Source organism: Ammodytes marinus, assembly GCF_949987685.1.
Source record: "Ammodytes marinus genome assembly, chromosome: 13".
Classification (NCBI taxonomy): Eukaryota; Metazoa; Chordata; class Actinopteri; order Uranoscopiformes; family Ammodytidae; genus Ammodytes; species Ammodytes marinus.
The window spans coordinates 15,693,015-15,706,839 of NC_137217.1; the positions used below are offsets into that span (position 1 = coordinate 15,693,015).

Below are 13,825 nucleotides of genomic sequence, written 5' to 3' on the forward strand. Positions count from 1 at the left end.
GTGGCTGAGAACAATGCACCACAGGAGACACTCAGACGAGCAGCGGGCAGAGAGCAGCAGATAAAGAGAAAGTTAATTTAGGAGCCGCATCAATTATGTAACCACAACACAGACAAGAGAAGGAAAAAATGGGAGGGTTATTGCAATTTTATATCAACCTTCAGTTAAAGTTGAAATACACTGATGAGTGTGTCAGACGCTCTGTGACTGAGAGGACTGTGAACATTCAACATTGAAGCGTGTTTACAGTGTTTTTTGGGTCATTCAGTTGCAGCCCCAGTCTGAGAGAGGAAGACTGTTATGTGAGATTCAGGCCCCAGGCAAAAGCAAGAGTCAAACAGCTGAGTCAACTATTATTTCTGAATTGAGTTTGACTGGAGGACAGAGTTGCTTATTAAGGTTTTTTGAAAAAGCATTTTAAATGACGTGTACTGTATCTTGCTCATCCAAGTATGTAAGCTTAGATAACAATTAAGTATACAACTCTATAAAGTATGTATCTATAAGTGTGTGTGTGTGTGTGTGTATCTGTGTATATGTATAAGTGTATATGTATCTGTGTATATGTATCACTGGTTGTTATTTTACATTAGGGAGAAACATTTCATACATTATACTAACAGTTTATTTCAGCCATTTACTATGTTATATGTACAGTATATACTGTATTTATCTTTTATCATTTCACCCTTTCTCTTCCTTTGTCACGCTTGCTTTTTTCAGTTTTTTTCTGAAAAATCTTGTTTGTTTTGATTTTTTCATGGCAGAATTAATTTTTCCCTTAGCTGCCAAGGAGACGATGTGCTCCGGCACAAAAGCATAATAGGAGATAAGAAATAAGCACAAAATCCTATCTCAGGGTTGCCAGGGACTTAGATATAATGTTTTTCTTTTGACGTTATTTCCATCTGAAAATGAAAAGGATCTTTCGTAAAGCTGGTTCAGGCTCATTCACCATCTCTGTATTAGTATGTTAAAGGAAGACAGAAGAGCTGGAAGAAGTCATGAAAGGGTTAATGTCCTGAAATAGTAAGTACATTTGAACACATCTGACCCCAAACAATGATTGTTATTTGAATGTGTATATTTTGACTGTATGTTGTACACTTGACTTATGTTAAATAACACGTACACACAACCACAGAAACTACCATCACAGCATAAGCTAAATGTGAAATCAAAGTTCTGGTAGTGGGCAATCTCATGTCTGCTTAGTCTTCTTTCTGACATTTACTATGAGAAAAGTTAAACAATTCAAAATATTCTGGTACATTTCAGACGTCACGCATATGGCTTAAGTAATACGCGTGACCATATTTTAAGAGATACACTATGTTACCAGTTTATTATATACACTTATAGGCATGCTTGCTGATATTACTATGGTCTAATACAGTGCTTCTCAAATGGTGGGGAGCGCCCGAGTTGTCAGGGGGGGGGCGCGGGCTGCCTTGATTTCCAACTGACAAAAAAAAAAAAAAAAAAAAATTTTTGTTTTTTTTTAAGTGCTAGCAAGCGCTATGTGTGCTTGTGTATGGTCATATCCGCGCGAAAGGCCGCGATTTGCAGTAAATAAATGTCCACATGTGTCTCCAAGTGTCTCTGTAGGTTATTTAAAAAGAAATCAAGCAAGTAGACTAATATTAACGTTAATGAATTATTGGTTATTTATTATTTATTATTATTCTTTCGGACAATTCCACACAATACACAATTATCTCTTTCACATCTTAATTTGTGTTGTCCGAAGGGTGACGGAAGAAGCCTAAGGCTTATCGAGTCCCGCCCCCAAAATTATTAAGTTATCGCATGACAGAAGGCCTATTGCTTGGCCTATAATAATAAAAAAAACACCACCTTAACTATGTTTACTGTTTAAAAATGTTTTGAATGAAATGCAAACCTCAGTGAATCATTTGCTCTTGTTTCTCTGTCCTGAGATTCACACAGACTGAGCAGTCTTGTTTAAATGTTACAAATTGAGCTAATAATCTGAACTTTGAATGTTTTTGCTGCAGAAGTTATCTCAGCTCATTTTTGTTATCTAATTTGATAATAAGGTGATTGTATGCAGAATGCTCGTGCCAGAACCTCATACAGTGGTTTTGTACAGATAAATAAATAAATATTGTCAGGTTCTCAATAGTATTTCAATTTAGGGGTGGCGCGAAAAAATTTCTGTCCCCTAGGGGGGGCATGACAGAAAATAATTGAGAAGCACTGGTCTAATACAACAGTCCGGCAATAAATTCTACCTTCATGAAGGTCAAAATATTTAGTTTTAATGAACATTTTTGTTAAATGTTATGGTCATTTTCAGGGACTGCAGTCTGTGGTGCTGAAATATCCTGACAGGATATCTCTCTATAAAAATATCTCTGTATAATGCAATACAGTTCAATTCATTAATGGCAAGGCCTTTTAACCCATTGATGACTATTGCAATCTAGGACGCATGTCCTTAATGCCTGAGGGTTTTCTGAAAAAATAGTACGAATTGTCAAGTCTACCAAAACCTTAATATCTAAGGTGCCAACACACTGCACATCGCCGCGTAGCCTGTGTAGCACATAGAAACATGAAATAAAATACATTTAAAAGTTAAGGTTCACAAGTTTTATCTAAACATGCTCCCTTAGCACTTACAAACCAACACATTTTTCTAAAAATAGTCAAAATTAGATGGGGGAGAAAATAAATAATGTAAAATATTTAAAAATAATGTGCTAAATGAGGTTATTATCCTGCTTCTTTTTAGCATGTATAGTAGTGACTGAGTGTACAGTGGAGGGATAAAGATAGACAGATATAGGAAGGAGGAGATAGCTTTATTTTATAATTTAGTTCAGTTATCATTGGCACCATAAATCCGACTTCCCTGTACACTGGAATGCAGACTGACTCTCGCTGTCGGGAGCTGATCAGCTGGTCCAAACGGCTGTATACCACGGAGATGAAAACAAAACTGAAACTTAACCATTGCCTGGCTGGGCTGAATTTGAGTTGGAGCAGCAAAATATAGCCTAAATTATTAAATATTGTTAATAAATAGATGCAATGTGTTGTGTGATTTTCGTCAGTAGTCTATAGTAGGCCTAAATTCTGCGCTCCGAACGCCACTAACTGTTCTGTAATACACTATCGCCGACACAGCTGGCATATTTTTATTATTATTATTTTTTTTTTTTTTAAATTATTTTCTTTAATTGACGATTTTGGGCAAATCACACAACTTTTGGGTGGTCACGTGGTCTTATAAAATCAACAAAACCCACCTCATGTGTATTTGAACCAATGACAGTGCATTCTATGCTGTGCACACCATGAAAATTAGATAAAGTAACAATGCTGCGCTACGCAACATCAGGCAGGAGATACAATGTGGCATCGCGCAGCAGCCGTCATCAATGGGTTGAGGTGATAATTTCTCTCCAAATGTTTACTATTTTGTAATGGAAACGTTTCACTTTTGTTTGTTTTTCTGTGTTGTGTTTCTGTAACCTCCTTCCGAGACTTACTATCCTCTTCGGTCTGGAAGGTGACCTCTCTGCCTTCTTTCTTCCCCTCTGGATTGGCCAGTGACAGGCGGACATGGATGCCGTGGTAGGGTGGCAGGTCACGCAGTGTGAAGCGCGAGGCGTTGTGTTCCACTGCCAGGCACTCGCGCACCGTGGTATTGTGGCCCCCGCCGCCCCCCGCCATGGTGTAACGGTAGCACAGAGACACTGAGTAGGTGTGGCAGCGTGTCAGGTTGAACGCCAGATTCTCCCACTGCAGGGACAACTGCCTGGGCTGGATGTCTGTGGTCGTGAGGCCCCGCAGTGCACGCATGGGCTCTGGGAGGGAGGGAAGGAGGGAGGAAGATTGAAGAAGATAATTAAGTGATAAAGAAAGCAAAGGAACCATAACAAAAAAAACAAGCAATGGCATTATTATACTGCATTTCAGATAAAAAATACTGCATTTTATAAAATAGACTTTGATTTAATGTGAATTATTTACTTTGTGTTGCTGATGTCCCCATTTTATGCTACTGACAAACTACAGACATTGTAGTGAATATTAAGGCAAAATTCATTTAAAAAAGAATATAATCTTTTTTGTTAGGTTAATCAATGATCAAGGCTGTAAGTCCGTAGTTTGTGAAGAAAAGGTTTCCTTAATTAATCTATCAATATTTCTTTGTGGGTATGTTTTAAAGCATTTGATTTTAGATGATAAAAAGCGTGTTTTAAATGTGGACAAATGAATGTTGTCTGTCAAATTCACTCTGTCAAAGTGGATTAAATAAAGTAGGCTATGTGCTGATAAAACCATAGTAACATTAAATTCACACTGTTGGGCCAAAATGACTCAAAGTATTTGCTGGTAAAACAATATGATTCATACATCTCTAGAAATAAAGTGGTAGTGTGAATGCATTGTTCGGCAAAGGAGCATTAATAAAGTTGCATGCAGTTTTCAGGCAGGCAGGGATAACTTGGCACCAGAACACCGGAACAACCTTGGCAGTCTTTAACTTGTTCCCTTCCTACAAGTCACCACATTGCCCCACCACAACATGGAGGTCAACAATTTGCTGCCAGAACAACACACCCACATCCCCCCATGATGACTGAGCAGGAACTCGGGCCAATTGCGCTAATTAATCGGACAAGCTGCGGGTTGCTGTCGCACTCCCACCAGTCCCCGCCTCAGTGTCGCAGAGCAAATTGACTATCCAGTAGTTATACTTCTCTCCCTGAGGTGTAATCCACATACACACAAAAATACAAGGTCATTCACTTCCGCTGGTCACTTTTACTGCTGGGTCGTTGCGATGGCCTGTCGTATATATTTATAGAAGGCACCAAGTTAATTCTGGTAATGTAATGTATGCCGGGTTAACCCTGACTATCTCTGATTCAGGCTAAAAGAACTGCAGCCTGTCTTGATATCCTCCTCAAATGGCTGGCTGAAAGACACAGAGAGCCCTCTATACCCAGAGGCACAGACCGGCCAGTGTTAACGAGGACGTCCCCAAACTGAAAAGAGGATGAGTTAAGGCAAGGACATCCTCAGTATCAATAGAGGCATTTATCAGTGGCCATTATGAAACACAATCAATGCCTTTTATTTAAGTGATATGCTACATAACGTATTGTATCGCTTTATGCTTTTAATATGGCACGTTGAGTAATGGGCCAGGGAGGCAGGGAATGACAGCAGAGATATGGGGCACAGGGAGAGATCAGTGGAGTTTCAGGTTACTGGCCAAGGTCTTCGTTCCTTCACTGACTCGCACACTCAGTGGGATTCTCACTGCAGCACAGATTAGCGCAGGTAATCACTAAGCAGGGCCTGATGCAATAAAACAAGAATTATCTAAGAAAATGGATATCAAAGGCGCCCTGCAAGGAGACATTTTATGTAGCCTTATCTCTTTGTCACTCCCCTTTTTCTGTTCTATATGTCCACACACACACGCACAGACACTAACAAACACACACACACACACACACACACACACACACACACACACACACACACGTTTAAATACACATAAATTAACATGCTATCAGATACCCCTATGCTAAATTTCGTATGCACCCATTTCGGATTGTGGTAGAGCAATTTTTCAAGTGGAATTTTATGACACATCCAATCTATACTGAAGGCCTCGGCAGTCACCAGCTTTCTCTTTTAATTTGCTGTCTGGCATCTCATACTCGATGGAAATATGACCAGAGCATTGATCGGAACCTCATCCAGACTCTTGTGACGGCATATAAATGGCCGGGCACAGTAATCGCAAAGTAGTAGACTGCACCCAGCAAGAGATGTTAATGTTCCATTGTTCAGTGTGAATGAGGATTGTCTTAATGGTGCAATTGATAGTCTGCACAGTCTGGGAGCTAAATAAAGAGAGGCTTTTAACTGCTGAGTTGATGAAAGTGCCGCCAAAGAGGCAACAGTGTGCTCATTGTGAGTTTTCTCAAAGTGGACATTTGTGCCAGCCCCTTCCCCTTGCCTTGAATTATTTCTCTGCACGCCACGGGCACCCATTCTCTGGCACCCCGTGGCGTGAAAACTGCAGCCGCCCAAACATGGCCAAAAGCCCAGAGCACCATGTTGATCCTTGGAGATTGGACGTTAAAGTGGATGTGACAGGACCTGGTTTATTATCTCCCTTACAACTGTGAAATAGGACCACAGCAGAGGAGAGCAGAGCTGCCCTTAGTTTGCATGCATCCTCGGAAGGGATCTGCAATGACTGCGTCCGGCGAAAAAACTAATGAATGCAGACATGCACGCCTCTACCCACGTGCAAAAACACAAGCACACGTAATTCCTTAACACCCCAAATGTGAGCATGAAGGGAATTCTGGCTCGGACTGGAAGACATGATGAACGACATGCCAAGAAAGGGAAAGCACTTGTGTGCCTAATGTGCCTAATTTTAGTCAGGCTGCAGTGTTGGCTACCTCTAACAGACCAAGAGCATCATGGGTAGAGGCTTTCCAGAAGGTTCAGTGACCGAGCAGCAGGTGGAAGCTCATTAACATAGTTTGGGGACCACCTGCAGTACAAACGCTCGCCTCTCCTCTGTGATTTACTTGAGAGGCTTCAAGCTGTGCTAATGCACCATGCTGATAATCACAGCAACGGCTCATCAAGCACACCTGGATGGCCATCGGAGCCAGGCGGAGACCATGTTCACATTTACGGCCATTAGTTTTACAGCTCTCGCACCAAGACAGCTTCGCAACACAGGGATGCGCATGTGTACGGTGAAGCCAGCTAGCTAACATGTTTGGTAGGGAGGGACACATTCAGCGTGGCCAATGGAAGAGTGAGGTTAGTCCCGGCAGCAAGACATAGCTTCTGGAGAGGGAACTAAATTTAGTGAGGGTCCAAATGTTCCCTCCTGTTCACTGGATCGACCCCACCATCTATTTTCCAGTGCTTAAACCTAATCAGGCCAACAGCTAAAGAGTGGACGATCGGGGACACAGCAGTGGAATGTGGGGTCAGTAGGAGTAGTGTAGACCAGATGGTTTATAAGGGCTGGGTCACGGGGGCTCTGGGAACCATGTGGCGCTAAGAGCATCCAGGAGGGTCAATAAGGTGAATTCAATCAAGAGGAGGAGGTTCCCATTGTTGCAGCGTACATTGAAGTGCATAAAATATCAACGCACCTAGGTAAGAGCTGTGAACACTGATCAAGCTACGCAGGAGTCAATGATGCCTCTGTACTACAAAAAAAATAAAAAATTTAACCATTAGTCACATTCAGCTTTCCAGCCGCCTCAGGACCAAATACAACACAGAAAGGCAGGCAATACTAATTTCACCTATGCTTACCTATCTACTTGTATTGAACCAGTGCGGCATCCACATGCCCCTTTTTAACAGCTCAGCTCAGCAAACGCAGCGGTATTACTTATCCCACACATGGTTGAACAGGCTAATGTCACAGTGGTTGAAATGTAAAATACATCATTAAAGGCTGAGTGTTGTGAATTTCCCAAACACCAATACCAGGAACTGCAAAAGCAATTTCCGTACGCTGTGAATCCTCTCTCGCTTCACCTCTCGCACATGCAACCACCTCATTTTCACTGTTTTCGCTCACTTTGAAAAACTACCTCCTCTCCTACACACACAATTCCACACCGTAGCCTTTCCCCTTGTGCTTTGTCCTCTCTTGCTCGCTTTTTTATCGTGAATTTTTCTCCTGTCTCCTGAGTTGGGACGGGTTGTGCAGAGATCGGGGAGGGAGAGCTGAGAGCTCACTCACGCTGCCTGATGAATGAGTGGTGTCTTTTGCTGTTGGGAGAGGAGAGTAGCTTTAATATGTCATTGGAGAGGGGGGCTCCACTGGAGCAGGGTATGGGGAGATATGTGAGGGATGGTGTGTGGCAGGAAGAGACCGTCGGGCATAGAAAAGAGTGATGACCATGGGTGACACAAATCCACAGACCGCCTATGGGTAACACAAAGCTCTCCATTTCTTGTGCCTGTGAGTGCTGCACACACATTGCAGATGCAGGCAGCAGTGATGACTGACTGCATATTACTGGGTGCATCTGCATCTACGCAGTACTCTTTGTGCTTTATGTGAACATATATTTAAAATAAGCATGGATGTGGTCTCCTGGTACAACCCGGTATCTTGCTTGTCACACTGGGTGTTCTATGTCTGCACAGCGATGCAGGACAGAGGTGTGAGCAGGGTGTAGAATATGTTCAATTGAATAAAAAATAAATGAACAAATGAAAAAGAAACTATGCAGATTATATATATATAATTGATATCTTCCCAGTAGATATAATAGAAGCCTGCTTTAGGCTACTGCACTCAGCCAGCTGTTATCTTTTAAATAAAGTTTAAAAAAAAAAAATATCCCTATATTCGCATGCTGGAACTTTTACTTTCAGCTCCAAACTTCAGAGAACACCAGTGATAGCAAATGTGCCCACTCTTAAGAGATAAGTATATGCAGTTACTGAGTCAGGACTTGTCTATCAGCTCCTCTCCAATCAAATTTTAACAGATTATCGTGACAGATGTAGCCCCATAATTTAAGACCCTCTGAAGTGTGTGGGCATCAGGACTTTTGAGACATGGATATCTCATAGGATGAATTAATTAAAACATATTGATAGTTAAAAAAAAACGACATTAAATGTATGAGCGTATGCAATTCAGAAAATCACAGAGCAGCATCCTGGCCCAGCTTGCATTGACGGCCCTGCTGCCCTATAATTGTGGCTTCTACCAAACAGACAGGTTCTGAGGGTGCTCACCCTCATCCAGCACTGTGGAGCACTGCATCACCCAAACAGTGAACACTGTAATAAGCAGCACGCGTTAAATAATAGGCCCTTTCAGAGAGAATAGACTGTTGTAGCCTATTATCTCTACCAACATGACGACATATGACAAGGTTCTGATATAGCTACACGTTCCAGCAGTATAAATGATGTAAGTGATAAGGTCAACAATACTCCATTATTCAGGTTTGAACAAATAAAATATGGGGAAAAGGCTGGGTGGTGTGTTTTTAGCTTGCAATGCAGCAGAACCAGGCCAGTTAATAGCAGCTTTCAGTAGCAAGAGCACTTTGATATTTGGAGTCAGGCATTAAATTACTCTTCTGTTATATCGATGAGTGTGTGGTTGATGATGTTAGCTATGGAGCTATGGCTCATTTGAAGCTACGCTCTGAGCTGTTTTATCTAACATAGCCGGCAATCAAATGAAGATGTATGACCTAAAAGCACAACACTGCTGGTAACCATCCTGAGGGACTCAAGATGAATCTGGGTGGTAACAAGATAATTAAAGGGATAAGAGGAATAATGGCAAATATATCTTACACAAAATGTAATAATGATTCTATCTGTTTTATTTATCTATTTATGAATAAACTGATACCTTCACCTCTTTGACCAACAACTAAAATCCAACAGCCTGAGTAGGAAACATTACTTTTTATCTGAACATTGCAACTCATGTGTACACTAAGACCAAAAGTAATGTCACAACAACGCAAAGGTGCAAAAGCCAAAGGACAGTGTCAGTTGTACAGTGTTAGAAAATGTCAACTGCTCACCTGCACACTTGGTCCTGCTCACCAGAGGCGGTCCGGGCGGGCCAGTTCCTCCCTCCCCCGGCCGAGTCAGCAGCACACTGATGTGGTACTCCGTGTCTGGCTCCAGGTGCCACAGCTTATAGGTGACCATGTTGACACCGTGCACCTCTGACCACGGAGACTGGCTGGCGCGGTACTCAATCTCCTTCCTGATAATGGGGCCATCTCCCAGGATAGAGTTAGTGTTGAGCTGAATGATCAGGTAAGTGGAGCCGGCGCGCAACAGCTGGGGTGGTGCAATGGGGGATGGAGGTACTGTGAGAGGGAAAGAAAAAAAATTGTGTTTTTCATTTTCTTGCTCAAACACATGTTTGTATTGGTAAAAGCCATGGCCAAAGGGCCCCATTGCACAACTGCACAGTCTACGGTAGGTAAGGTTTGTGGTTGTTAATTTTAATGAGTTGTATCCAAACAGATTTCTCATTATGTATTAGCCCACGGAGTCTTCAACGAGTCCCCAGAGACAGTATATGTGAGCAGGTCAAACTGCGTTCAAAAAGCTTAGATTAGTCATGGCTATTAACGAGGCACACAGAGCCTGCAATACATTGGAACAAAGCAGTAAGTGAAGAAACAGCTGTAAATGCAATGCAATGAACATTTAGGATCTTTGAAATTGAAGGATGAAGTGCTTACATTTTATCAGTACATCATTTTCTCAAAACCGAGTGTTCTGTCCTCACAACTGACCACCATGATTAAAGAGGAGACTCTGCATAACTGTCGATAAAGATTGCCAAAGCAAAGGATTGACTCCAGAGCCCAACGGTCAAATGTCACTTACTGGCAGATCCACACGGCTGAACAATTACACGGCCGACAGTGTGAGGGAGGGAAGGGAAGGGAATGCAAAAGAAATGAGGACAAAGCATGAGAAAAAAGATCAGAGTCAGATCTGTGGCTGTGACAAATCGTTCATTCCCGCAGAGGCGCCTCTGTCTTTGATGGCGCGTCCTCTCTGCGGGATTTCAACATCATCAGTCCCTCACCTCCACTCTGTGCTGCTTCCCTTCGCCTTGACATAGTCTGCAGGTAATCATCTTTGGGCTGTCAAAGAACTGAATCCTTAATGTAAGGCCAAATTTAGGCCACAGGCATTCAGCCAGTGGGACCAACTCATTATTTTTTCTTTCACTGGGAAAAAGACTATAGTTTTTTTCTATTAGTTTATTTTTAGGGCTGTCAAATTAACAAGTTAATTTCGATTAATTAATCACAGAAAAATTAACGCGATTAAAAAAATTAACGCACTTCTATAGTGCCCTTTGACCCGGTGCAAAAGGGGTGAGACGAGAGCTCAGCTTGCAGACACGGCCCGCACGGGATTAAACAGTAAAGAAAGAAGCAGGGTAAAGGGGCCGAGGTCTCTATGGATGTGTTATTGGATGTTTCGGGCATATAAGCACGAAGGTAAGAAGACAGCTTATTTTATTCTCCGCAGTGCCTGTGAATTATTCATTTAGTGGTGTGTGTGTCGGTGTGTGTGTGTGTGTCTCAATATTTTTGGCTTTGAGTAGTACGATGGCGAATGAGTCGGCGCTATGCGCAGCTGTGGCAGTGCAGCGCTGTCTGTTTTGAAGATAGACAGTCGTCATTTAGCCTGCTGTTTTTTTTGTGGTTTTAACTAGAAAATTTGCCCGAGTCCCTAATTGTATTTCATGTAGCCTAGAAACCTGGCTTAGGAGAGGAGACAGAGCTACGAGAGACGGAGAGAGAGAGAGAGAGAGAGAGAGAGAGAGAGAGAGAGAGAGTGAAACAAACTGTAGGATAGTCTACAGCTGTTTATAAACAGGCAAAAAAGTGTCATATAAGTATGCGATTAATTTAGATTAATTAATCACAGAGCCTGTAATTAATTAGATACATTTTTTTAATCGCTTGACAGCCCTATTTATTTTGTTTATTTAAAAAAAACTCAGCATATCATTACTTGTCTTTTTCATTATTTCTTTCTAGCTATTTTAAGAGTTATAACTAACCGTTGCTCTTGGTTTTACCCTAAGGATTTGTCTGTACTGACATTTCTGCTTTAAAAGGCTGAAAATTCCTATAAAACTCAAACTAAAACGTGCTCAGGATCGAGATAAAACATCTATGGGGCCACAACAAAGGGCCAGAGATGTACAGTTCCTCAAGGATAAAGATTCAAATGTTTTATTCATTATATGGATATGTTGCTGATCTCTGTTGGGCAATAAAAGAGATTCATCATGATTACTGTCTGCAATGTATGTTCTTGAAATTAGTGGATCCAGGTCATTAAGGGGCTGATTAGGCTCTTGTTAGCAGGGCAGTGGGGCTAAGGGATTTATCTGAGTCTCCATAAGGAATGGGTCTCAGCTCCTGTCAAATAGATCTCATTAGTTACAGCCAGTTGACTTGAACATGGGTTACAGTTGGCCATCACATATACAGCACTCGCTGGGCAAAATAAGCATCATCAAAAATAAGGTATTCGTCCTGAATACTAAAAAAAAGTAAGGAAACCAACAACCACATAGATCCAATAATAGGCTACTTATTTGCTGAGATTGTGGAAATGCTAATTTGGATTTCATGGCCTTCTGTTAGGGCATTTGTTGTCTTTGCATTTATTGACAGGTACTTGTTGTGAGAGGGCTTGGTAATGTTTTGGCAAAATGGGTTCTATTCCGTACTGCGGCAATCAGCCTGTATTAGAATGAAACTGAATCCATGCTTCCACATCAATCAAAAGGGATTTACTTCAAGCACAAACAATACAAGACTTACAGCCTACAGCCAGGCAAAAGGCTCTGTGAAGCTGTCACAAAACAAAATGCTAACGATCGACGTGCTGATGCTAGGCTGATATTATGTATATGTGTTCATAATTTTGATTGCTAGCACTACACAAAACACACACAGAATGTTGCAAGCACTGGAAAATCTAATTGTTTGAACCTGATGAGGGTGCATGAAGGGCTCACCAAAGTTATTAGAATTCGGTGGGGAACAAGAATGTCATGGCGATCAATCTGATAGCTGCTGAAATATTTTACAAAATAACTAAAATGTCAACCTTCTAGCGGCAAAAGAGAAAAGTCAAGGGATTAGCTAAGTCAATAGGATTCATCATCTGGAGAGACCATAAAAATTAAAGAAACATTTCATTAAAATCCATCGAACAGTTCTTGAGTTATTTCAGTCTGGTTATGGCATCAAACCATCGCACAGCCATGCCATTACTATGCTGTCAAATGGGGTGTCAGGCTGTGGAGTTGGAGTGAGTAATGGGAGTGAGGTCACCATCTGCGGTACATGATATGACAGGGGCTGCAGGAGTCCAAGGCAAGTGAGCAGCTTTTTGACAGAGAGCAGAAGAGCTGAGCGTAGAGCCTATCAGACCACTCCTATTCAGAAAAAAACACATGTCAGGGAGATTGTATTTACCATCTAAAGAGCCTTCACGTGTGTCGAGCGCCATACAATGTTCTGCTTAAGGACTTTTATGGAAATCAATTTGATACAGGTGTCGATGATTTCCACCCTCATGCACAAACAATGTCCAATGGGTAATTAAAAATGTGTTTACACCAGTGGCTATCACTGCTTGTTATGAAGCCATTTCATTTGCAATTCTTATTCAAATCACACACAACTGTGACCAGGAAGAGCAGACAAATCCTGAGGAAAACTGATGGTTGGGGGGAAAGAAACTGAAGAGTGAGAAACTCCAAAAGAGAAATAGGTTTACCTTTGACGACAAGTTCAGCAAAGTTTGAAACCCCGGAGCCTCTGGCGGACTGAGTGACACAGCGGTAGAGGTCTTGATCTGTTCGCTGGACACTGTCTAGCTGGAAGGATACCACAAAGCGCCGGTGACTCAAGTGCTTGACTGACGCCGTTGTTAAAATGTCCCCATTGTGTCTCTGGAAAACAGGAAAGGACAGGGTCAGAGATAACAGGACGGGTCATCATGGCCCCCTTTCTCTCTCTCTCTCTCACACACACACACACACACACACACACACACACACACACACACACACACACACACACACACACACACACACACACACACACACACACACACACACACACACACACACACACACACACACACAGGTACATGTCATCATATAAAGTAAATCATGTGCAATAGCTACACACAGAGTCATAGAAAAAGAGTGGCCGGAGCAGCAGAGGCCAAGATATTTCAACTGTTA

At 41.9% G+C, this 13,825-nt stretch overlaps 1 protein-coding gene across 6 annotated transcripts in view; it reads right to left on the bottom strand.

Moving 5' to 3' along the window:
* Positions 1 to 13,825, bottom strand: part of ptprub (protein tyrosine phosphatase receptor type Ub) — a 157,600-nt gene that overhangs the window by 44,535 nt on the left and 99,240 nt on the right. For all 6 annotated transcript variants that reach the window (XM_080040268.1, XM_080040267.1, XM_080040264.1 and 3 more), the window contains 3 exons: positions 13,354 to 13,528; positions 9,600 to 9,893; positions 3,519 to 3,836 (listed from right to left, as the gene is read on the bottom strand). In XM_080040268.1, coding sequence (XP_079896394.1) covers positions 3,519 to 3,836; positions 9,600 to 9,893; positions 13,354 to 13,528 — 787 coding nt within the window. The remainder of the gene's footprint in view (positions 1 to 3,518; positions 3,837 to 9,599; positions 9,894 to 13,353; positions 13,529 to 13,825) is intronic.